This window comes from Rhea pennata, chromosome 5 (assembly GCF_028389875.1).
Source record: "Rhea pennata isolate bPtePen1 chromosome 5, bPtePen1.pri, whole genome shotgun sequence".
Lineage (NCBI taxonomy): Eukaryota > Metazoa > Chordata > Aves > Rheiformes > Rheidae > Rhea > Rhea pennata.
This window is the reverse complement of record NC_084667.1, coordinates 48018145-48041499: the sequence shown is the minus strand read 5'-3', so window position 1 is coordinate 48041499 and position 23355 is coordinate 48018145. Positions and strand designations below refer to the sequence as shown.

Sequence of the window (23355 nt, the reverse complement as noted above, 5' to 3'; positions counted from 1 at the left end):
CCAAAGCCTTCTGTTCTTCAGGCTGAACAATCCCAGCTCTCTTAGCCTCTCCTTATAGGACAGATGCTTCAGTCCCTTAATTATCTTTGTGGCCCTTAGCTGATCCTTTTTGGGTTTTCACTGACTTCCTCATTTTTGTAGAGCCATCCTTCTGAAGCAAATTATCTTGATGAGCTAGACCCTGGACCAGATCTCATCAAAACAAACATGGCCTTTCAGCAACCCCCAAAGGTCTCCATCAAGCATTCATGATAGTAGCAGTCCACGTGCAGGGAGAGAACATGCTCAGATTCCATATAGTGGGAGTTACTAAGGCTTTTGAAGAGGGAGGTGACAATTTACAAACCTTTTGAAGATGTTCTGGAACAAGCATATGGAAAAAGATGATCCTGTTGATACAGTGAACCTAGATTTCTGAAAAGCCTTGCAAAAGCAGATATCAAGGTCTGTTAAGATAACAAAACTGTTATTTGACAAGAGGAATGGCTCTCCTAGATTAGTAACAAAATAAAAGAATGAGGGAGAAGACTGGGAACAGATGGTAAGTTTTCATACAAGAGGAAGAACGGAAAATGAGCTTGTCTCAGAACATACACATCACTGCAGTGGAGGCCCACAGAGGCTAGACTGGCACTGGTACTACTGAAATATTCATAAAGAGTCTGAAAAGACAAAGGAGAGTGGAAGCAACCAAGCTTGCTTCTGATAAAAAATAATTTAGCGCAGTGAAAGCTAAAGCTAACTGTGAAAAGAAGCAGAAGGATCCCCCAATGCTAAGTGACTGAGCAGCAACATAGTAGACATGATTGAATATAAAGATGAATATAAAGAAGTGTGCTTAGGAAAATAAATCTTAACTGTACCTGGATGACATTGGGTTTAATTTAACTAGTACTCTGGAAAGATCTTGGAGTCATCTCTGCAAATGTCAGCTCAGTACTGTTCAGTAATGTCAAAAGTAAATAGAATGCTAAGAATTTTGGGGAAATAAATACAAAAAAAAAATCATAAATCCAATATAGCTACCTATTAAATACTATATACACTTCATCTCATCTTAACAACATGTAAATAAAGTAGAAGAGTGCAGAGTCGTACAGCAATAATGACTAGAAGTATCAAGTAGTTTCTATATGAAGTAATAAGGAATACATAAGGACTTTAGTGTTAGGAAAAGCTAAGACTGGAAAGAGTAGACTATAGAAGTCGTGCATAATGTAAAGAAGGTGATTAGGAATGATTATTCACTCTTTCTTGCAAGATGAAGTATGAGGCACCTCAAAATGTGAGGCAGAGCAATGAAAAGAAGGTATAAGCTTTTCACAAAATGCAGAATTAAATCATGAAACTTGGTGCCATAATTCATTGTGCAGTCCAAATAACAAGGTTATAAGAAGCACAGTATCCCTTTTTGTTTTGATTTTATTCACAACTGTGTCACATTCCCTTAGCAACTGACTGAATCAGAAGAAACTCCTTAGGGGCTGGGGTTTGTGTGTTGTGAGTGCTGGGCAGAGAGGAGCCTATCTAGGGCCTTGTGTGTGCAGAGGTGGGAGCTGCAGCTCATGAAGAGCTGTGAGGAGCAGGGAGAAGCCAGCCTCGACCTCAGAAGTGACAGAAGCAGTCCCCCAGAGAGCAGAGAGAAATCTGCAAAGTCTGTGGCAAGTCAAAGTGCTATTGAATGTGACAACATTCAATGTCATGAAATCTGAAAGTAAAGATCTGCCCTGAACAAAGAGCTTTGAAGAGTTAGTTGTAAGTCTGGGTAACTTCTGTTCTATCTTATCTAATCCTTTTGAGTATATATATATATATGTGTGTGTGTGTGTGTGTGTGTGTGTGAGTATGTACTTAATAAGTAAGGTATTGCAGTTTTTATTGTAACAAAATCTGCTTCTTAAATTTGGGAGCTTGGAGAGATCTAGGCACAGCCACCTCTAAGTTCTTGTGACTCAGGATTAACAATAGATAGTTGGTCCCATCAATAAGCCACAGTAAGCATGGTGGCTCAGAAGTTTAGAAATTTCCCACATCCCCAGTTTGGTAAGTCTCTAAACTACTGGTCTGCTACTAAAATTACTGGCACCTTGTCTGCCACAGTCAGTCTATCATGTCATCTTGTCATGTTTTTGCACCTCCAGTATTGCAGCTGCAGAACCTTCCTGTGAGCTTGATGCCGGCTTATTGCCTGAAGAGGAAAACTTCTCAGTTACCCTAAACCTGCGTTTTATTAGCAGAACTTGCCAGCTGGCCAAAGGAAAGTAGGATTGCCAGGGATTTTCTACCTCATACATCCTGCCTTTGGGGTTATCTGTTTGGATTCTCTTTTAGTGCTTCAAACAACTCAGCTGTTGTCTTTAAACTAGAAAAAATGGAATTGAAAATGTTTTAAATAATATTTTTCAATCTTCATAGCAATTCGAATCCAAGCAGTCAGAGTTTGCCAGATGACAATACCTATGTTTTCATTAATACAGAAGATAAATTTTCTTGAATGATTTTTTCTGTTTCATTGTAAGATTAGTCTTGATTTTGGCCTGCTCAGAAAAATGGAAAGTGCTACAATTATGTCAGCATCATTAATACCTAATATATAGGTATAAGGAGGATGATATTAAAACCCAATGTTTACATAGCACAAAAGTGTGGCCTCCTATCACTACTGGGCTTTAGGTGGCTCACTTAAAGAAACATGAGAGAATGTGCAAGAAATCTGAGAGACTTGTCAGAGGAGCTGTCTCAAACTGAAGTGACTATAAAAGAGATTGGGCAGGAAACTAATGAATCATAACAAGTCACCAGGACTGGATGATTTTCATGCAAAAGTTCTGAAGGAACTCAAGGAGAAAATAGTTGAATTAGTAACAGTGGTATGTAACCTCCAGCTTAGCACTGCTGTAGAGTCCCAGCACAGGAAGGTAGCAAATGAGCCACTGATGCTTAAAAAGTTGGGGAGAACAGTGGAATCACAGGCCTGATTCCACTGAAAAAATTGGTCTTAGAAACTTGAGTGTTGTGAATAAAGACTACCTGACTCTCAGAGCCTCCTGGGATTTCCATAAGGCCTCTGACAACGCCTTGCCAAAGGCTGGGATGGAAACACACAGCCACGCTCCTTGTGGGAGAGGAGGAACATCAAATGTTCAGAATTATGGTAAAGGGCAGACAAAATTCACCTCCAGCTCAAACCTGGACCAGAGTTTATAATTTAAGTAGTTGTAGTATAGAGCTAGGTCAGATACTAAAAGTGGTCTTTCTGTAGTAGCCTAGAGGTCTACATTGTGGAGCATAGTATTAACCAAAGTGTGCTCAACCAGTTTTAAAATTGTGGTTTATTAGCTGTTTTGTTTTCCTCTCACATTTTCCTATAAGTCTTATGTGACATTTCTAGGCTTTTGCTTACCTTATTTGAAACTTGCACATCAGATTGAATATTGTAGAGATACTGGAGAGCATCAGATGAACATGGGAATAAAATATGGCTGATGATTTAAGAGACATCGTGTTTTCTGAACCAACTATGTATACAACACAAGAGCTAAATAGGAATTTAACTGTTCAGTTGTGATTTTTTTTTCTGAATTATTATTTCTCATCTAATTCTTGTTTTTATGAAGTCAGAAATTCAGAACTAGATATAAAAGATAATAGCTTTTATCAATAACCTTTTTCACAGCCAGAAGCATACAATTGTAGTGTGAAACTACAAGTAACAATAAGAATTTAAAAAACAGGTGATAGAGAAAATGAGATTGAATACATAGCAGTAAATATGGGAATTTTTACCTAATCACACTCAGATTTCTGAGTATTGAAAGTATGAACTGTATAATAGATGAGCTTATATTACAGATATTACTTATACTATGGAAGTTATTTCAATCTACAGAAAGTTTCTTTACAGATTATGAATATACATTGCTTGATTAGCAGAATGCAGTGTTCCTGTTGCTTAAAGACTTGCTCATGCCCAATGGCAGAAGCAGAAGGAACCTCCTGAGGCAGGACTGTTTCTTGGATTGGGAAGTGAATCTTTAGAGGGCACTTCTGCTTTTTGAGGGTAAAGGCCCACCTGTATCTTATGTGTCATCTTAGCTGAAGTTTTGAATTTGGACCGTATGTTTTACAGAAGCTTATTGGATAATAAACTTGATTATACTTTTTGTATTCTGCTGAACTTGTGTTTTAGGCAGCAGTTCTTGTTGATACCTTTAGTAAATTTAGTAAATTGAATCTCTGAATCCTACGCAAGATTTCATTATTAGATGATCAACTGTCATTATACTGCTAAATTATTCTTCCAAAGGGAAGAATCCACATTTACATCTACATATATCTGAAGACAGAGAAGTTTCAGAGGGCTCAGAATATTGGCATGTGTTCTCTTTTCTGCAGGGATAAAATTCTTTTCTGTTCTTGCGAGCTGCAACTTTTTGAAAAAATGTACCCAACTTTTTAATATCTACTTAAATATATGCATCTAACTAGCTGGCCTAAGAACATGCCTAAATTCACATAACAAGTATAACCAAGAATATTTTTTTGTAGTTAAATCTTTTCTGTTGCTTTTCTTTAAAGTCAGAACAGAAGGAAACTACCCTTTCAGGGCTGATCCAAGGTCTGCCCTAATCTGACCTTTTTCCTAATCTGGAAAAAACAATACATGATAGAACTGTGTGGCAGACATTCCACCAACCATTCCGTCATATTTCACTTCAGGAATACATACAGGGGACTCCAGAGAGGATGAGCAGCATGGTAGATCATAAATATTTTTCTTTTTTTGCATACTAGTTGCATTCTGGACAATGCCTTTCATTGCCCCAGCAAAAGGAATAATACCTATCTTCTGTCAATGTTTTTCCACAGAGTAATTTTTATCATGGAAGACTATTGTTGATGGAGCTTTCTTCCTGTGGAAGATCCAGTGTCCAAAATTCCCATGCTACATAACAACAGCTAGATGTCAAAACCAAAAATTAACAAATTATTTACTAAACAAGCCAAGTAATTTACATTTTCAGAGAGGCACAAGGAAAGGCCACAGCTGTCAGGCTTCTCAGGTCATTTTGCAAGTTAACAGATTTCCATCTATCTATAATTAACTCATTAATGCTACTCTTTCTGATTAATGTTAGTCTACTGTAGTAGGTGTATGTAATTAAGCACCCACTTGCAAGCACGTTTCTGTCTCCTGTGGGAGATGTTACTGGCCATTGATATGACACAATGATAAATAGCAGCATTCCCTCCAATTCACATTCATTATGACTTAACCTTCTTAAAACAGTGCATCTCAAAATGTATTCCTATTATTTTTTCATATTTAAATGGTTCTAGTCCCCCAAGATCAACTAGGATCAACTGAATTGTTCTTGAAAGACACCTTGTTTTGTAACAAACTCTTCATACATTGCATATCTGGAATAATTCCTGATTATCCATGAATCCCTGAAATAGCTAATGCTATTAAAACTACATTAAAATTAAATTAAAAATTAGTAATGTATTGCACCCTTCCTAAGATTTTAGCTTTATAGTACTTGCAAGTCAAAAGATCGTGAAGTGAAACAGTCTGACTTTTTAAACCACTGCTTATTTACTGCTATATTTACTATGGCTTACATGTTTTTTATACCTTCTGCCTTTGAGAAGCAATATTTGTCTGTAATGTCACTGTAGTACCATATCCCTCTTTAATTGTAAATATTATTATGGTTGTTGTCAAACATGCAGACCTCACTTCCATACCTGGAAAGGTGATGGAACAGCTCATTCTGGATGTCATCTCCAGACATATGGAGGAAAAGAAGGTGATCAGCATTAGTCAGCATGGATTTACCAAGGGGAAATCCTGCTTAACCAATCTGATAGCCTTCTGTGGTGGAATGACTGGCTGGGGAGATGAGGGGAGAGCAGTGGACGTTGTGTACCTTGACTTCAGCAAGGCTTCGGACACTGTCTCCCATAACATCCTCCTAGGTAAGCTCAGGAAGTGTGAGTTAGGTGAGTGGACAGTGAGGCGGATTCAGAACTGGCTGAAAGGCAGAGGTCAGAGGGCTGTTATCAGTGGTGCGGAGTCTAGTTGGAGGCCTGTGGCTAGCGGTGTCCCCCAGGGCTCAGTACTGAGTCCCATTCTGTTCAACTTCTTCATCAATGACCTGCATGAGGGGACAGAGTGCCTCCTCAGCAAGTTTGCTGATGATACCAAGCTGGGAGGAGTGGCTGACACACCTGAGGGCTGTGCTGCCATTCAGAGAGACCTGGAGAGGCTGGAGAGTTGGGCAGAGAGGAACCTCCTGAGGTTCAACAAGGGCAAGTGCAGAGTCCTGCACGTAGGGAAGAATAACCCCTTGTATCAGTACAAGCTGGGGGCTGACCTTCTTGAGAGCAGTTCTGCAGAGAAGGACCTGGCAGTGCTAGTGGATGACAAGTTGACCATGAGCCAGCAATGTGCCCTTGTGGCCAAGAAAGCCAATGGTATCCTTGGGTGCATTAGGAAGACTGTTGCTGGCAGGTTGAGGAATGTGATCCTGCCCTTCTACTCAGCCCTGATGAGGCCTCATCTCGAGTCCTGTATCCAGTTCTGGCCCCCCCAGTGCAAGAGAGACATGGAGCTACTGGAGAGAGTCCAGCATAGGGCTATGAAGATGATCAGAGGGCTGGAGCATCTGAACTATGAGGAAAGGCTGCAAGAACTGGGCTTGTTTAGCCTTGGGAACAGAAGACTGAGGGGGGATCTTATCAATGTCTGTAAGTACCTGAAGGGAGGGTGTCAAGGGGATGGGGACAAGCTCTTTTCAGTTGTCCCATGTGACAGGACAAGAGGCAATGGGCACAAATTGAACCACAGGACGTTCTGCCTGAATGTGAGGAGGAATTTCTTCACTGTGAGAGTGACAGAGCACTGGAACAGGTTGCCCAGAGAGGTTGTGGAGTCTCATTCTCTGGAGATCTTCAAAATCCGCCTGGATGCAACCCTGTCTAACATGCTCTAGGTGACTGTGCTGAGCAGGGAGTTTGGACTAGATGATCTCCAGAGGTCACTTCCAACCTCACTGATTCTATGATTCTGTATCATTCTACTGGGAGATGGATAACTGGCTGTTTAGCCTGCAAATGTAAAACGCATCCTGAGATCAGGAGGATCAATGCCAGCTGGGCTAACAAAATAATTCAAGTCATCTGAGAAATCTAGCTTGAAAACACAGAGTGAGAAAGAAGGGAGAAGGAAGTTCTTTAGTTACATAGGAATTTAGTTACCTATGCCCCTAAACCAAGAGTTTTTGTGTAGCTCACACACCTCTTAAAGTTAGCCCCTCCAGAGTGGTTTTACCTTAAAAACCAGCTACACAGCAAAGCATTGGCCCACAACCCTTTTAACTTTAGTTGCATCAACTGCAATAGTCAACATCTCTGCTGCTACAATTTTATCTCCTTTAGACTTTAGATTCTGAGTCCCTTTTACCATCCCTAGGAAGGAGTTTTTCATCCATTATGTCACCTGTAGCCCCAAAGGGAAGATGTGCCCGAGCCCTGTGAGACTCCAAACATAACAGAACAGTGCAACACTGGTTTGATGCTATATATTTATTGTGACAAAGTAATATACTAATGGAAACATAGTATCCAAGATAAAATTATGTCAACTGAAAAATGTGTATCCAGAGAAAGTTATGTCACTGAAAAATGTGTTTCTTGCCAGGTTCAAAATGAGAGAGAGCTTTTGTGGTGGCACGTGCAGTATTAAAAAAAAAAAAGGCTTATCAGACAAATACAAATGAAAAAATTGCTTACACAGCACAAACACTGCCTCAATCACAGCTGTGCCCTTCAGCACAGGGGTGAGCGGCCTGAGCTCTCCCAGCGGGCAGAAACAGTGGAATTGAAGGTGATCCAGCCAGAAAGGAGGAAGAGTAGTGATGGGTCTTCCTGGGGGACAGCCACAAGGGCACCCTGAGCAGGAGGTTTAACAGCCTCTTCATGATTTTTTTTAAGGTTTCTCTTCTGATCTGTTGCCTCCTGCTTTCCAGAACACTCTTTTTTGCTCTGCCTAGATGGCCAATTCTTCTCCTAGTGGTAGCTGGGGCCTGGATTGTGTTTTACTTGGCCAGATTATATAATTTAAGACACTGTCAGGAAACACTGCCTTCTTACTGCTGTCTTAGGATCTGGCCACTAATAGCAAAACTAAACATTAATCCTCAATGCTTCTGGCACACACACACAGACACAAAAAGTCCTTGATGGTATCTGGGCAGACACACTGCAGTGTGCTGTTGCCTATTGGTCTCATACACACCTGCATCCCGAGGACTTTATAGGTTCAGATGAAGAGGCCAGGGCTGGATTCGTCCCTTTGCAGGCTACCTGGAGAGAAGCACTGGATAGGACAGCCCATTGGCTAGCAGTCAGAACTGCCAAACCTGGGTGAGAGTTGTGATGCAGGGTAGTCCCTACTGACTTGTCTAGTTCTGTAGCAGCTTTTTGCAAAAGGAAAGGTATTGAATAAGGTGAGTGATGGGGAGAAAAGCTGGCTCTTGTGTGCTTGTGAGGATGACCGTGGGACTGGTGCTTTCTGACTCTTTTTCTGAGCTATGCTAAAGGGGGGTAGCTGGTGATGCGTTAGCTGCACTTTAGGAACCAGACAAAATGTCACGCCTGTGTCCTAGGAGTGTTTTGGCACGATCTGTTGTTGGAATGACTCCGATTATTGCAGGTTGCTCCACCGATGTCCAATTACTTAACATACCTGCTTCGGAAGTACGACTGCATGCATAGTCTGTGTTTACCTCTCCCCTCAGGCTGGTGAAAGAAAAACTTGATACTTACCAGAGCTGGTCTCTGACCCCGTTCACGAGGGCTCTGGTAATAACTCCAGTGCAGCTTGTAGTAGAGTGGTGTGGCCCTGGAAAATGGGTCTCCAGACAAATCTTCGCCCAAGGCAAGGTAACAGAGATGGTTTAAGTATGAAGTCCCTACACAGGCCTCATAATGCAATTAACTTCAGATGCAGGAGGGCAGAGAGAACCAGAGATTTGATGATGACGTTGGCATTGAAAGTCTGCTGCTGTTTTGCTTAGCAGAAGCATTGGTCTTAGTATGAATTGGTTATGACCAAGGCAACTTCCAGTCTCTTGTGGGCTGCTATGTAGCTGGTAGCCAGCCTGGTTTTCAGGAGATGGCTGGATTCTGGCAGAAAAATCTTGTCTTCTGCTAGGACTCCTTCTGTGAATGACACACCATTATTCTGGTGTAAAAATGCTGTTCTCTTGAAGAGCAGGAAATAAAACTCTTATGCAGAGTGAGCAGTGAGGGTAATGCACCATCTTGTTTTGCAGCAGTATATCTGGAAGAAGAAATCTCGCTTTTCAGTACCTCAGTCTACACACTACATTACATAACAGATGGACTCACTTCAGAATACTTGCTTCTTCTTAAAGTTACTTGTGTCATTTTGCATTTATAAAAAGGAGGAATATCAAAACTTGCTATTCCTAGTTATATGGCAGAGTTCCTTGTAGGACCATAAAGTTGGACTGGAAGCCCAGAAGTAACTTTATTCTGTCTAAAATTTCTTTTTAAATCTCTGTTTCCGTATCCTTTGCATGTGTGCTACTATAGTCCTTTGTATTGCAGTTGTGCTGTGGTTGCACAGTTGTGTGATGAATTGTGGTACAGAGAGACACTTTCAGGAGTAAAGTTGAGAGGAACAAAATTTTTAATGTAAAATACAAACATTTCTTAACTTATTTCCCTATATCATTTTTTTGTAAACATGCCATTCCCACCTTTGCTGCTCTACTGTTGATAATGTCCTGAAAGAAAGTACAACCTAAATGAGTATCATTTTTAAAGCTTTCTCTTCATTTTCTCTTACTCACAGGAGAGTTGGTCCACTGTGCACTCCCAGAAATGCATCTTCATTGATAACTTTCAAGTATTTGTTCTTGTGCAGATAGCTACAGAAACAAACAAACAAAACACACCATTATATGGCAATAGTTATCCATATGTTAAGGGAAAAGATTTTCAACTTCCTTGCCTAAATAAATTTGCAAAAGTAATATATATAGGGCCAGCCTATTCCAGCAACATACTGAAATGTATTTTATTTTCTGTGTATCCAATAAGCAACTGTTGGGGAATAGATAAAAAAAAAAAGCAGATTTGTCATTTTGAAAATGAGTCAAATTCTTTCTCAACAAAAAATCAAAATAAATTATTAAAATAAATTCTCTCTGCTGCAAATTCTCTTTTCTTCTGTTATAGTCTGTATCCATGTTGTATCTTCAGTAAAAATGTGTGAGGATGAAATGAAATAGACTGTGTTGCTTTCATCAGAATGAGATATGGGGAGTTACTTGACACTTACAGAAACATAGAATGAATCAATATGAAACTAATTTCCTCTTTGGGTTTGATAATATAATTTTAATTGCTTTAAAGTCTCCCCAGGCAAGTGGAGACTCCTATATAAAAGTCAACAATTAAGAATGAATTTTCTTTATAAGATAAGGGGGGGGGGGAGAGAGAAGGAAGTGGATAAACCTAAAGGTAGTAATACCACAAAACTAATGTCCATAAAAGTAACACTTTACAATACTAGGAAAACCATTAACAATTTTCCCTAGCCAACATCTTCCTGAAATGCATATTATTGTAAAATTCTCCTATTCTTATACAAGATCAAAATAATCAAAAAAAAAAATCAAATGTTTTAATTACCATCACTCAGGAAACTGAAATATAAAAAATAATGTGGATTCAAGAAGGAGAGAATTTACAGACTCAGAATTTAAGGTGCATGATTAAAGTCAGGCAATCCAATGCTTACTGACCACTCAAAAGATTCATATAACTAAAGTGGAACAATCAATTTTAAATGCAATTCTGTGTTTTTAGATTGCATTTAAAAGAGATTGATCTAGAATAAATCTTGATTTTTAGTTGGATTCCTAGCTGGAGAGAGGCTAGATGTTTCTGTCTTTTCTATCTGACTTTTTTTTTTCTCAATAGCCTAAGATACAATTTGTCCAGTTTGTGGAAAGACTTGGCAGAAATAATTGGTTTCAATAATTCCACAATTACAAATGGACAGGAGAAAGAATAAATTTCAAAAGTGCACAGGAGCAGTAAATGAACAGGTATCCTACTTTTTCTGCCAGAGCATCAGTCACATTGTACTTAGGGTACTGAGCACTTTTTATCACATTCCGTAGAGAAAAAGATACACATAGAATATGCTGAAATGGAAAAATACACATTATCTTTATGCATATGGTACCAGCTTTTGTGTGTTACTTGCACATAGTTAATATAGAGTTAAATTTAAAATATGGTTTTATAACAATGGTCCAGGTAGAACCTGGTACCGGCTTGTGTGTGTTACTTGCACATAGTTGATTAATAGTTAAATTTAAAATATGGTTTAATAACAATGGTCCAGGTAGAAAGCATTTCACAAAACTCAATGGGCATGTTAATTTACCTGAAGAGGTGAGCTGTGCTTATTGTGCCAGTTAGAGGCAAAGCTACATGTCCAAATCTTTCTAAATTCTAGTCCTGTAATAAAAACACTATTCGAGGTGGTGATTGTGGAGATAATTCAATCAATTGAGAAAAGTGCAGCAGGTCACCATTTTATCTCTGTGCTGGAAGAATCTTTTGAATTCAGGTAGGTGAACTAGAGCTTAGCTATAAAATGTCTAAGAATGTCAGAACAATTGTATTTTGGTATGAAAAAAACAAGAAAAGATTCTAATTCTATCCTAGCTGAAGTAAATAACAAGTTTTCCCTTAAGTAAACAAGCTTATATTGATCATCATAGTGAGAAATAAGAAAAAACAAACATGTTGTAGCTGGGTTATATAACATGGTCTCAGGGAGCAATGCCAGGATAATGTTTCTGGCATGTTATTCACTGGACATTACCCATGTCTAAAGCTCTGCGTCTCACAGAGAAAAATAGCTTACTTTATCACCTTATTTGTTGTTGTTTGAAATAAGCTTTGATTCTTTAAAAATATATGGCATATTAATACCACCTTACATTTGTGTTTTCTGAAAATAACTCAAACTTTAACATTCTATCAATGACAACCTCAACACCAGGTCTGTTTTGAGATATTGCTTCAGTTTGCTATTTTCCTCAAAATTTTCTGTCTGCAAGTCTAATATAAACTCAAAAACAGAGCAAGAGCTAAGAATGAATCAAAGATTTCAAAATCTACATCATAGTTTGAAGGACAATTAAACCTGCTTGATTTAATAAACCAGTCTAGTCTAATCCCCAGACAATATTATTCCCAGACAATATATCACCAGATAATTGCTTGTTCAGTTTTGAAATATTTTCTTCTGACATTTGAACACCATTGTAAGTGAGAAACCTGGAATATTGTTGTTCCAGAGAATATGTTATATTCTCATATGTGATAAATATTTTCAAACTTACAAACAGAAACAGTCATCTAGAGACTTATGAGAAATTAATAATTGTGTGTTAGGAAGGAGGGGCTACACTTTTAGCTGCCAGTTTTAACCAGATGAGTCAGGTGATTTCCCGACACTAATTGTTTTCAGTTATTAAACCCTTTTGTTTTGATAGATGCATCTTTTAACTGGAAAAAAAAGACTTTCTTTGGTAAATACTCATTTGACAAAGAAAGTTTATGTGTATCCAGCATAGTTCCTTCTGAAAGTGGCTTTGATCTGCTTTAATTGATAGTTAAATGGTATAGAGTGCCATTTAAATACAGTGTAGAAAAGAAAACAATGTCTAACAAAATGTTAGGAGTCTGAAAAATCACATGGGTTAAGTGGACTATTTATCCTAAGTGGAGTATGCTAGAATAATAGTCCTTTTGGAAAGTTGGTTGAAGGCAGGCAATCAGAGAGAACCCCAAACTAATACTGGGGTGCAAAATGTACAGGAAATACAGAGCAGGCCATGCTGAAGGTATCATAGAGCTATAAGCAAAGTCATGAAATTAGATCAATAAGCTAACTTTGTCAATGAACAGTACGGAGTGCCTATAGACTCAAGTTCCAGGGATAAGTAAGACAAATATTCAATTCCAGTAGAAGAGAGAGGAGAGGAGAGGAGAGGAGAGGAGAGGAGAGGAGAGGAGAGGAGAGGAGAGGAGAGGAGAGGAGAGGAGAGGAGAGGAGAGGAGAGGAGAGGAGAGGAGAGGAGAGGAGAGGAGAGGAGAGGAGAGGAGAGGAGAGGAGAGGAGAGGAGAGGAGAGGAGAGGAGAGGAGAGGAGAGGAGAGGAGAGGAGAGGAGAGGAGAGGAGAGGAGAGGAGAGGAGAGGAGAGGAGAGGAGAGGAGAGGAGAGGAGAAAAGCATAGTAGAACAGAAAAAGTTTAGGAAACAGGTAACAAGAATGGATTAAAAAAAAAAATACGTGGTTTAGTTTCATGCAAGGGAAAACTAAGTATGGTAGGGATCTTCAGCCTGGAAAAGGGACAACTGAAAGAGTATATGATAGAGGTTTGCAAAATCTCAAGTGATCTAGTGCCAGGTAAGGATCGGTTGTTCATTGCCTCTTCCAGTCCAGGAGTGAGGGGACACCCAATGAAGCTAGCAGGGGAGAGGTTCAGAGTGAACACAAAGAAATGGTTCTTCACACAACTTGTATTTAAGCTGCAGAAGCTCCAATAACTTTGTTTATCTTTCCAATACTTTTTTCTAAGTTAATATTGATATTAAAGAAAAGAACTAAATCAGCCAGAAGAAACTGCAAAACTCTCCTGCCCAAGCTCTCTACTCTCACATACTTGTTTTTCTAACAAGATTATGACTAACCCAGCCATGCACCTTTGTTGCCTGGAGATCTCTTCTGATCTCCTTCTTTTCTACTTCCAAGAATTCGGTTAGGAATGTAAGTAGTCTTCCTTTATATTTTTTCCAGAGACTATGTAAAAGATTCCACTTCTCTTCTTCTGTACACCAAGGTTGTTCATGCCATCCCCCTTACTGTAGCTGGACACATCTTTTTCAGGATTTTTTTTTTTTTTGGTTGGATTATTTCACTGCTAAAATTTATTGCAGTCCCACAACCAATTTGATCAGCACAGAGTGTAATGATCTTTGGCATGAGATAAGTATGAACAGTCAGGTAAGCGAAGAATGGAGTTCTTTCAACGTTTTCTTCCAAAGGATCCTTTACAGAGGAACTCTTTTGGACATCTAAGTAGGTTACAAACCAAGCAAAGTTACTGAGGTTCCTAGTAAGAATACTTCATTGGCTAAGTATGTTTAATTGATAGTATCTGTTTTCTTCCATCTTCTGATTTTAAAATAAGCCAGTGAAGCTTAACAAATGAGGAAAAAAAATTGATAGCCACACATTTAAGTATCACCACTATAATATTAATTGGGTTCTAGACATGCAACATGTTACTCTACTTATATAACCTTTTGGATCATAAAATGAAGTTAAAGATAAGGAAGAGAGAAGAGGCTAAAGAAATGAGCTGGTAAGTGAGCAATACTTAGGATTCATATGCATCTACTACATCATTGTTTATCTTGACTGTGAACTCAGCAAAGCATTATGAATGATCCCTGTGAGCATATACTGAAGTAAATAAATTCTTTGGGGGTTTGTTTTTGTAATTAGATTTTGAGATTGCACACTTTCCATTTCAGTAATTTAGATAGCTCTCTAAAAGCACATCTCAATTATATTTAGGCATTCACTGGAAATATTCTTTTAAAATCTTCTTCATCAACTTCCTTGCAGAAATAAACATTGCTATAGGAAAAGCACTTTGCAGAAGACTGATGGAGTGATGCAGTTCACACTAGATATTAATAATGCATTAAAATGAGGAAGTTACATTTCAGAGGAGCACTATTCAGTTAAAATATCATTCATCCCCTCATTCATGTTCTTTTACTTCTCTATGATTCTATGTTCTGATATTAGAAATCAGACAAAACAAACACATAATAACCGATAGCTCATGAAAGGGATATGAGGGAGAAGAGATAAAGGTAATACCCATAAGCTCATCCTAACACAGATATGACATGGGACCCTGTTGCAAGGGTTTCCCCCCTGAGATCACAAGGAACTGTCAAAGGAGTACTGAACCTGAGATTTCAACTTCACTTAGGTCAATGCCAAAACATTAACTCTAAAGGATGTCAACAGATGGAAAAAAAAATGAAGCTATTTCCTCATTACAGGTGTGGAGAGTGAGGTGTCTTAGCTGGATTTTCTGAAACTGAAATAATCTATTTGTACATGGATGTATCCACATCCTACTATTAAAAATAATTTAGGGGAAGTAATTTAGAGTTAGTGGAATATTTTCAAACTGCATCCTTTTCAGTAAAATAAGCAGGAGGAATTGTTGATGCCCTTTTTCATTTTAAAAGTTCTACTTTTTAAAAGCATAAATGTTATTTTTATTAATTTCTCATTTAGCGGAAATAATAGCGCATAAAGATCTCTAGTAAGTTATCTCATGATAGATGAACAATAAAATGCTTGTTATTGACAAGCTGTTGATAGCAACAAATGTGTGTGTTAGTAGGCTCTCATCAGCTCAGCAAAGACAGTTAAGTGCCCATTAAAGTTTTGTAGTATGAAGAACTGTGCTGAAGTTAAGCCTAGCTATACTGGACACAAACAAGTTTATAAACAAGGAATGAAGGAACCTGAATTGAGGAGAAGTTTCAGATTGTGACTCCTGAGGTCAGCCCAGATGATTCTACTGAAAGGGAAGAGCTTGCTTCTTCCTCCCCTTCCCATCCATTGCTCCTGGTTGTGTGAGGTACTCCCTCTTCTACCATACAGCTGTATTAGTTGAGGCATCCGTCTCTGCACCATGTCCTTTTCTGCAGGCTTATTTTTTCTGCTATTTTAGAAATTCTAGTGCAGGAAGTGTTGACAATCACTGGAGCCGAAATAAAAAACAGCATCATGAGCTTGTTCTTGGGAGCTGTGGGAAAATGAGAGAAAGAAGCAATCTCTCTCCTATCCAGCAGCAGTGAACTGCTAGATCAGCTCTCCACTTCTCTCCATTACACTTTCAGGATATGCTTTAAAGAGAAGGTTGAGCTGTGATGTAGCTCTCATTGCTAAAGAAAGGGATTCTGCTCTTCTCTTCCAGCTTTGTGGCTTTCCCTCCTCTCTTGAACTAGCTCCATCACTTGAGTGACCCCATAGTGAGACAGCTGTGCTCAGTAAACCGGGAGAAAAACAGTCCTCTCATTTCTTTGGTTTCGCCAAGTTGGTGAACTCAGTCAGCTCCTTAGGAGGTCAGACAAGCCCCAGAGCCAGTGCAGCAAGATGTGGGGTGCGGAAAGTGAGACTTAGAGAGCTGAGCTCACTTTTGGAATTGCACCTTTAGACTTTGAGGTAAAATCACTAACATATTTCAGGCCAGATCTTTGCCCCACAGTGTCACAAAGCAACTAAAATAAATCCACACTGTTGATGTAAGTGCCTTCAGAGTACACTGAACTGTCTGCTGCAAACAAATCATATTCTTAGAAGAGTGCCTCCTCAGCAGGTTTGCTGATCATACCAAACTGGAAGGAGTGGCTGATACCCCAGAGGGCTGTGCTGCCATTCAGAGAGACCCAGACAGGCTGGAGAGATGGGCAGAGAGGAACCTCATGAAGTTCAACAAAGGCAAGTGGCAAAAGGTCCTGCACCAAGAGAGGAATAACCCGATGCACCAGAACAGGCTGGGAGCTGACCTGCTGGAAAGCAGCTCTGTGGAGAAGGGCCTGATAGTCCTGGTGGACAACAAGTTGAACATGAGCCACCAGAGTGTCCTTATGGCCAAGAAGATCAATGGTCTCCTGGGGTGCATTAGGAAGAGTGTTGCCAGCAGGTCGAGGGAGGTGATCCTGCCACTCTACTCAACCCTGGTGAGGCCGCATCTCAAGTATGTGTCCAGTTCTGGGCCCCCCAGTACAAGAGAGACATGGAGGTACTGGAGGGAGTCAAGCATAGAGCTACAAAGATCATTAGAGGACTGGAGCATCTGAACTATGAGGAAAGGTTGAGAGAGATGCGCCTGTTTAGCCTGGAGAAGCAAAGACTGAGAGGTGATCTTATCAATGTTCATAAGCGACTAAAAGGAGAGTGTAAAGAGGATGGGGTCAGACTCTTTTCAGTGGTGCCCAGTGATAGGAGAAGAGGCAACAGGCACAAACTGAAACATAGGGAGCTCCATTTGGTAACAACATGGGAAAAAATTATTTACTGTGAGGGTGACTGAGCACAGGAACAGGTTGCCCAGAGATTTTGTGGAGTCTCCCTCTCTGGAGATATTTAGAAGCCACCTGGACACAATCCTGGACAATGCACTTGAGTAGGGGGGGGGTTGGACAAGACGATCTCCAGAGGTTCCTTCCAGCCTCAACCATTCTGTGATTCTGTGATTCTGTGATACCTTTATAAAGTAGGAGTAAAACATATACATTTCTTCTAGGGTGTGCTGTAAAACATAGATACTTGTTGGATGAGAAGATTTAATAGGGAGTGCAGTTACTTAGTGTGGTACAGTAAGGAAGGGTGTCAAGGGGATGAGGCTAACCTCTTTTCAGTTGTCCCATGTGAAAGGACAAGAAGCAATGGGCACAAATTGAACCACAGGAAGTTCTGCCTGAATATGAGGAGGAATTTCTTCACTGTGAGAGTGACAGAGCACTGGAACAGGTTGCCCAGAGAAGTTGTGGAGTCTCCTTCTCTGGAGATATTCAAAACCTGCCTGGACACAATCCTGTGCAACGTGCTCTAGGTGACCCTCCTCGAGCAGGGGGGTTGGACTGGATGATCTCCAGAGGTCCCTTCCAGTCTCAAGCATTCTGTCAGCATCTAGTACAAATGCTATGTCATCATGAAATGCTTCCTGTCTCATACAGTTCAATGTAACCGAACCAATGTGAGTGAAATAAGATCTATCCCCATTCTTTAATTAAACTTAAACTTTTTCAAAATTCATGAAGTCTGTCCAACTGTTAAGGGGGGGGAAAAAAGGCCGTTTGAAAAGATTAAGAGTGTGTGAAGAGTACTATTGTTATAGGATTCAAATACTTTTTTAAAATAAAGAAACACTGAAAATAATCATATATATCCTAATGCACCTATCTGGTTAATTTAGGAGTTCACAATGAAGAAATCTTTCTCCTGTCAGACTCTCCATTCAAGCCTTGTCTACAGGAGCTGAATATGCTTTGACATGGTGGAACCTCTACAATCTTTTGAGATTTGTCCTTTGCATACAATTGATGCAGATCATTTTACATACGGTGTAAAAAGGGCATTCATGCACGACGTAGTGTTTTCCTAGGAACTACGATGAAAGAAGGTAAGGGGGAAAGATGTAATGATTGCTTCATGCTTTTTCCATGTCCATCTCTCATTTCCTGTGAAAATGACTCCCAGCACCTTATACGATTCTCCTTTTTTTTACAGGGAAGAGATTTTGGTAAAAGGGCTGCTAGCGTTATCATTATTAGACTCATTAAAATAATCTGCTTGTAAATGGAGCAGGATTTTGTCTTAGAAATATTAATTATCAAAAGAAATTGTATTAACAGATGTAGCTTCAAACCAGAGAGTAAATCAAAATATAACTGGACATACCTGTCATGATTTTATTCCTAAGACATAGAAAAGTATATCAAATCAAAGTACACTGCAAATAATATTAAAAAGCCCATAATTGTTATTGTTGAATCAAACTAATATCCTTTCTTTAATCCTTAAAAATAATTAGAATGTATAAATAGTAAGTATTTGAGAGCCTCAAACAGGCATAAAGTGCTCATCATGAAGCTCATTTTTTCTGAAAGAAGAGAATGATCTGCTACTTACACAGCATCCAGATTTGTCCCATTAAAAGCATAGCCTTGGATGCTGGTAAAACCATTATTGTACAGTTTGCTGCAAGCAAAAAAAAAAAAAAAAGATTAGTTTATATTTTGGGATGCTTCAATAACTAATTACCTAACGACTTATCTATCATTTTTCTTGGCAACAGCACATTTGCAGATAGTTAATTTTAATTTCCTGAAGAGGCAGCAAGGTCAAACAGAAGCCCCATTCCTGAGTGTATCTAAATCAGGAATACCATGTGGCAGATGTGCTGTCTTTTATTTCCTTCTACAACAAAGATAGAACAAGACTAAAACACTTTCCCATAACTTTCTCAACCTCAATCTAATCAAGGAAACAAAATCCTATAAAGATGGATTACATACCAAAATAAGTGTGGTTTTAATGTAAGGCCTGGTTGAATTTGTAGAATTCTTTCTTTTTCCTCAGTGCTTGCTTCGCTATCTCATTATAGTCATTTTCTTTCCTTTCCCCTTTCCCCCTTTCATTTGGCTTGAATAATAGAACTGCATTTAATGTTTTTTCACCTCATATCCGTCTCCTCTGCCACTTGCCATCTGTTAGCATGTACCACTTAGGTTGCAAAAAAAAAAAAAAAAAAAAAAAAAAAAAAAAAGGTTGACACAGGTCTAAGCATGCTGTAGCTTACTAGAAGTAGAACTCTGCAAATTTTTCTCTTTTATTTTCTCCAATATAACTATTTCCTCTCATTATGATCATACTATCTTCTGTTATTTTTTCTTTTTAAAATGCTTGGCACAGATCAGTTTAATGAAAAGCATAAGGCCTGATTCAAATCATTGTCAAAGTAAATATGTAATCTATATTACGGTAATGATCGTCCATGATGTTTCTCTGTTACAAACTACTAGAGAGTAGGACTGTTTTCTTTTTTAACAGTACCATATGCTTGACAGGCCAAGGCAATGTGATTGCCTTGTGACTTAAACTGAGAGAACTTACAGAGTAAGAGATTCATTACAGAGCCCATGGAAAGCATTTGCAGGCACTGAAGTCATGAAAGGATTATCTGCAATTTCACTGAAAGAGGAAACAAAAAAAATCACAATCAAACATCTGCATAACAGAGCAGATTCTCAAGAATATCTTTATTATTAAATGTTCTCTGCCTATATAATCACTGTAAGTGTAAAGTAATTTATGCAATATAAATGCAAAATAATACCTACATCCTAAAGCTGTACATGGGAAGGTTAAGAATCAAGCACCTTCTAGCATTTAAGAAGTGAGCTTGTGCTGTAGATGAGTTTTATATAGTCCTGGTAAAGTGTGCATAACCTGTGTGATTCTAGTGATTAACAGCACACACTGATCCCTTTTCTGATAAGCCAAAGAATCAGGAAGATAAATAAATTTGCAATGTCAACTGAGTTAGCTCAAATTAATTTAAAGCTGAGATCCTGTTCTTTAGCTGAGCTTAGGTAAAAGCTCACAAGCTCACAAATAGATACATTATTCAAGACAGAGACATTTCACTTTATAGAACTACATCTAGCACAAAGGAAATAGAAAAGTTACTATATAATCTAATGTAATGATTCTTCTCAACTTTTGCCCAAATCAGCATTTCACTCTCTGCCATTTCTTGAATCCTTTTTAATTCCCACTCTGCAGTCTCCTGAAAGACTATTTATACTCAGAGCAAAACTCTAGTGTGGCAAAAGAAGTAAAGAAAACTGAAGATTTACTACAGCTGAACTGAAGAAAAGAAAGAGAGAAAGGAGCTGGTAGGAACTTCATTCTAAGCAGTTTTCACTGATAGGTGGTTTCAGCCACATATTGTTTTAGTTTGCCATTTTTTCAGATTGATTTACTCTTCTAAAACAAATATTTACTTTTTGAAGCTTTCTGAGTGACCTCAAAAGCCAATATGGATATAAACAATGTTTTTTTCCCCAGTTATACCTCATTCATCATTTAGAAACCTATCACTCTTCAAGAACAGAATTACTCTTTGAGAAATAGAAACTTTCTAGACAGCCATCTTTGTAGATGCCCATGTTTATGTGGCAATTACTGAACCCAAGGTTTGCCTCACTAGCAGCAGGCCAATAATGCAGTGGGGATGTTGACTAGCCAGACTAAGAACACCACTTTGTAGCCTTGAAACAACTCTTGAGGTAGGTGACCTGTGGTTGTGTTTTAGCAGGTCACCTTCTATCACAGTACTTCCAGCTGTTATTAGCCTTTGTCCTAGTCCACACACAGGTCAAGATTCTTCTGGATGAATGCTGCTACAATATTGCTAATGCCACTCTAGGATTAAGTAGTGGCCCAGATGCTTCTATCTTGTGTGTCTTCTATCTGCAAGCCTTCATCCAGGCTTCAGCTTGATTGCAGCTCAGAGTTTGAGAAAGGTTAGTACATAGAGATGGATTTAGGCTTTGCTTTCTGAATGCCAAAAGACATTTTCTGTTGTTACAGAAGAACTCTCTGATTCTGTCCATAAGGATAATGGTAGGAAATGCCCTACATTTCTCTTCCCTCTCTCTTTCTCTAATAAATTGTTCTGTAATTTGCTCTAAGACATATGTGTTGCAGGACAGAGCTATAGGATGCTCTGAAGCATTCTTGGGGCTGCAGCATGGATGTAGATGCACTGTGCCAGCTGGAACTAACTTTGTTGGTTTGATTCTCGTGAAACCAAGGCATTCCTGAACTTAGGGACTTAAGGACTTAGAAGCTCTGCTTTATTTACTAACTCTGGTGATCTGCTTTTAAAACTCTGGTTCTATTCTTTTCCTTTTTTGGGGGGGTATTAAAATATGAATTAAATTGTATGAAGCAACATATTTTGGATGAAACAAGCCTTCTCCAAAAAACTTCCTAAAAATGTGAGCTCAGCCAATATTGAGCTTTTTAAAGATGTGATGATAAATGATTGCTCCCAGGGCCAGTTCTCCTGCTTTTGAATTTTGTGTACTCAGGGTAGGATCAGAAGAAAGAAGGCAAAGATAGCTAAGTGAGACCATGATTAACAATATGGTAGATTCAGCTAATGGACAGTAGTATCAGGTGCTCATCCTGCCGGTGCAAATTGTTGAAGAAATTTTGGCAGGTTGGCTGTGTGTCAGATCAAGTCTTGCCTGACACCTATTCTAACTTCATGTTACTTCAGGCATTGTACAGCCAATATAAAGCCTAAATAAAAGCAAAAGGCTAGTAGAAGCCCTGTACTGTGAGCTTTGGCTATTCAAGAAAAATGTGCTTGTGTCCGTGACTCATCCAGATCAAATTTGTAGCGCTAGATGACCCAGCATTTTGCAGACTTGGTATTAATGATTATTGAACTGTAACTTGAGGAAAATATTTTGGTAGGTTTATTTGATACTTTTCTTTAAAATGGAAGACTTCGCTCTAGGGTTTTGTGTGTTCTGAAGTCAGTAGTATTCTTACCAGCTGTGAGGACAGATACTTACAGTAAAAAGTTCACATCAGATGAATAGATTTTGGTAAGATCAGGAAATACTTTTAGTCCAGTATTAAAAATCCCACTGAAACAGAGGAGAAACAGAAAGCTACATGAAGCAGACTATTGAAGAGAAGTGCAGAGCTTTCAGCAGTGCAGGATGGTTATTTCACATTCTCTATTGGCAATAAATTTGCATATAATCAACTGTTCAGAATTAAGGCTGCTAGAACAATTAAAAAAATCAAAATAGCAGATTTGTGATAAATCATAGAATCTAAAAGATGTGACCTTGAAATAATAAGACAACTAAGCAGATCTGCAGGGGGAAGTAGCAAGTGAAAATGGTACGGGACAAAAAATTATAACTTCAGATTCACTTGAACAGATTTAGACTGCTTCAGACAGTAAGGTAGACCCCCTCATTTACTGAGGCTAAGAAAATACATCTAAATATCTCTAAATACTTCTAAAAATGGAAACAATCTGGTCTTCCAACTGTCAAGTTTTACATGAGTATAGTTAATACCCCTTATTTCTGAACTCCCGTGGAGTGAAAATAGCTTAAGAAAATACAGTTCTCAAATTTGAAAATTATTCTCCTGAAATAAAATAGTTCTGATTATATGTTTTCATTGCTTTCAGATATATAGGAAAATCTGGAAAATCATTCCTCCTCACTGCTACCCCTACTACACGCACACCACCCTTTCTAGAATCTTTCAAACACTACTCAAAATCATAGCAGTTATGCTTTTTCTTTTCCTCATTCTCTTATGTTATAATTTTGTAATTTCATGGTTTCATTACTCTGTGCTACTCTTGAGAATCTTCTTGGGAATATGGAGGGACTCTCTGGACTTCTTTCTGCCTTGGAAGTTATATGAAATCAGACATCTACAGACTGACTTGTTGCATATACTTGACAGGTACTTACATACATCTGTAAATATATATATCTAGCAAGTACCAAAAATGTGCATATTTCTATTGTGTCCCTCTTTCCAGGGTTCCCTACACAAATACAGTAAGACAATCCTTATCCTTAATAGAAT

The 23355-nt window shown here is 38.7% G+C and overlaps 1 protein-coding gene across 1 annotated transcript in view; it reads right to left on the bottom strand.

Moving 5' to 3' along the window:
* The window catches only part of TSHR (thyroid stimulating hormone receptor), a 61490-nt gene that overhangs the window by 5412 nt on the left and 32723 nt on the right, over nucleotides 1-23355 (bottom strand). The window contains exons 5-8 of the mRNA XM_062577012.1: nucleotides 22311-22385; nucleotides 19834-19911; nucleotides 18850-18918; nucleotides 9885-9962 (exon numbers count right to left, since the gene is read on the bottom strand). Coding sequence (XP_062432996.1) covers nucleotides 9885-9962; nucleotides 18850-18918; nucleotides 19834-19911; nucleotides 22311-22385 — 300 coding nt within the window. The remainder of the gene's footprint in view (nucleotides 1-9884; nucleotides 9963-18849; nucleotides 18919-19833; nucleotides 19912-22310; nucleotides 22386-23355) is intronic.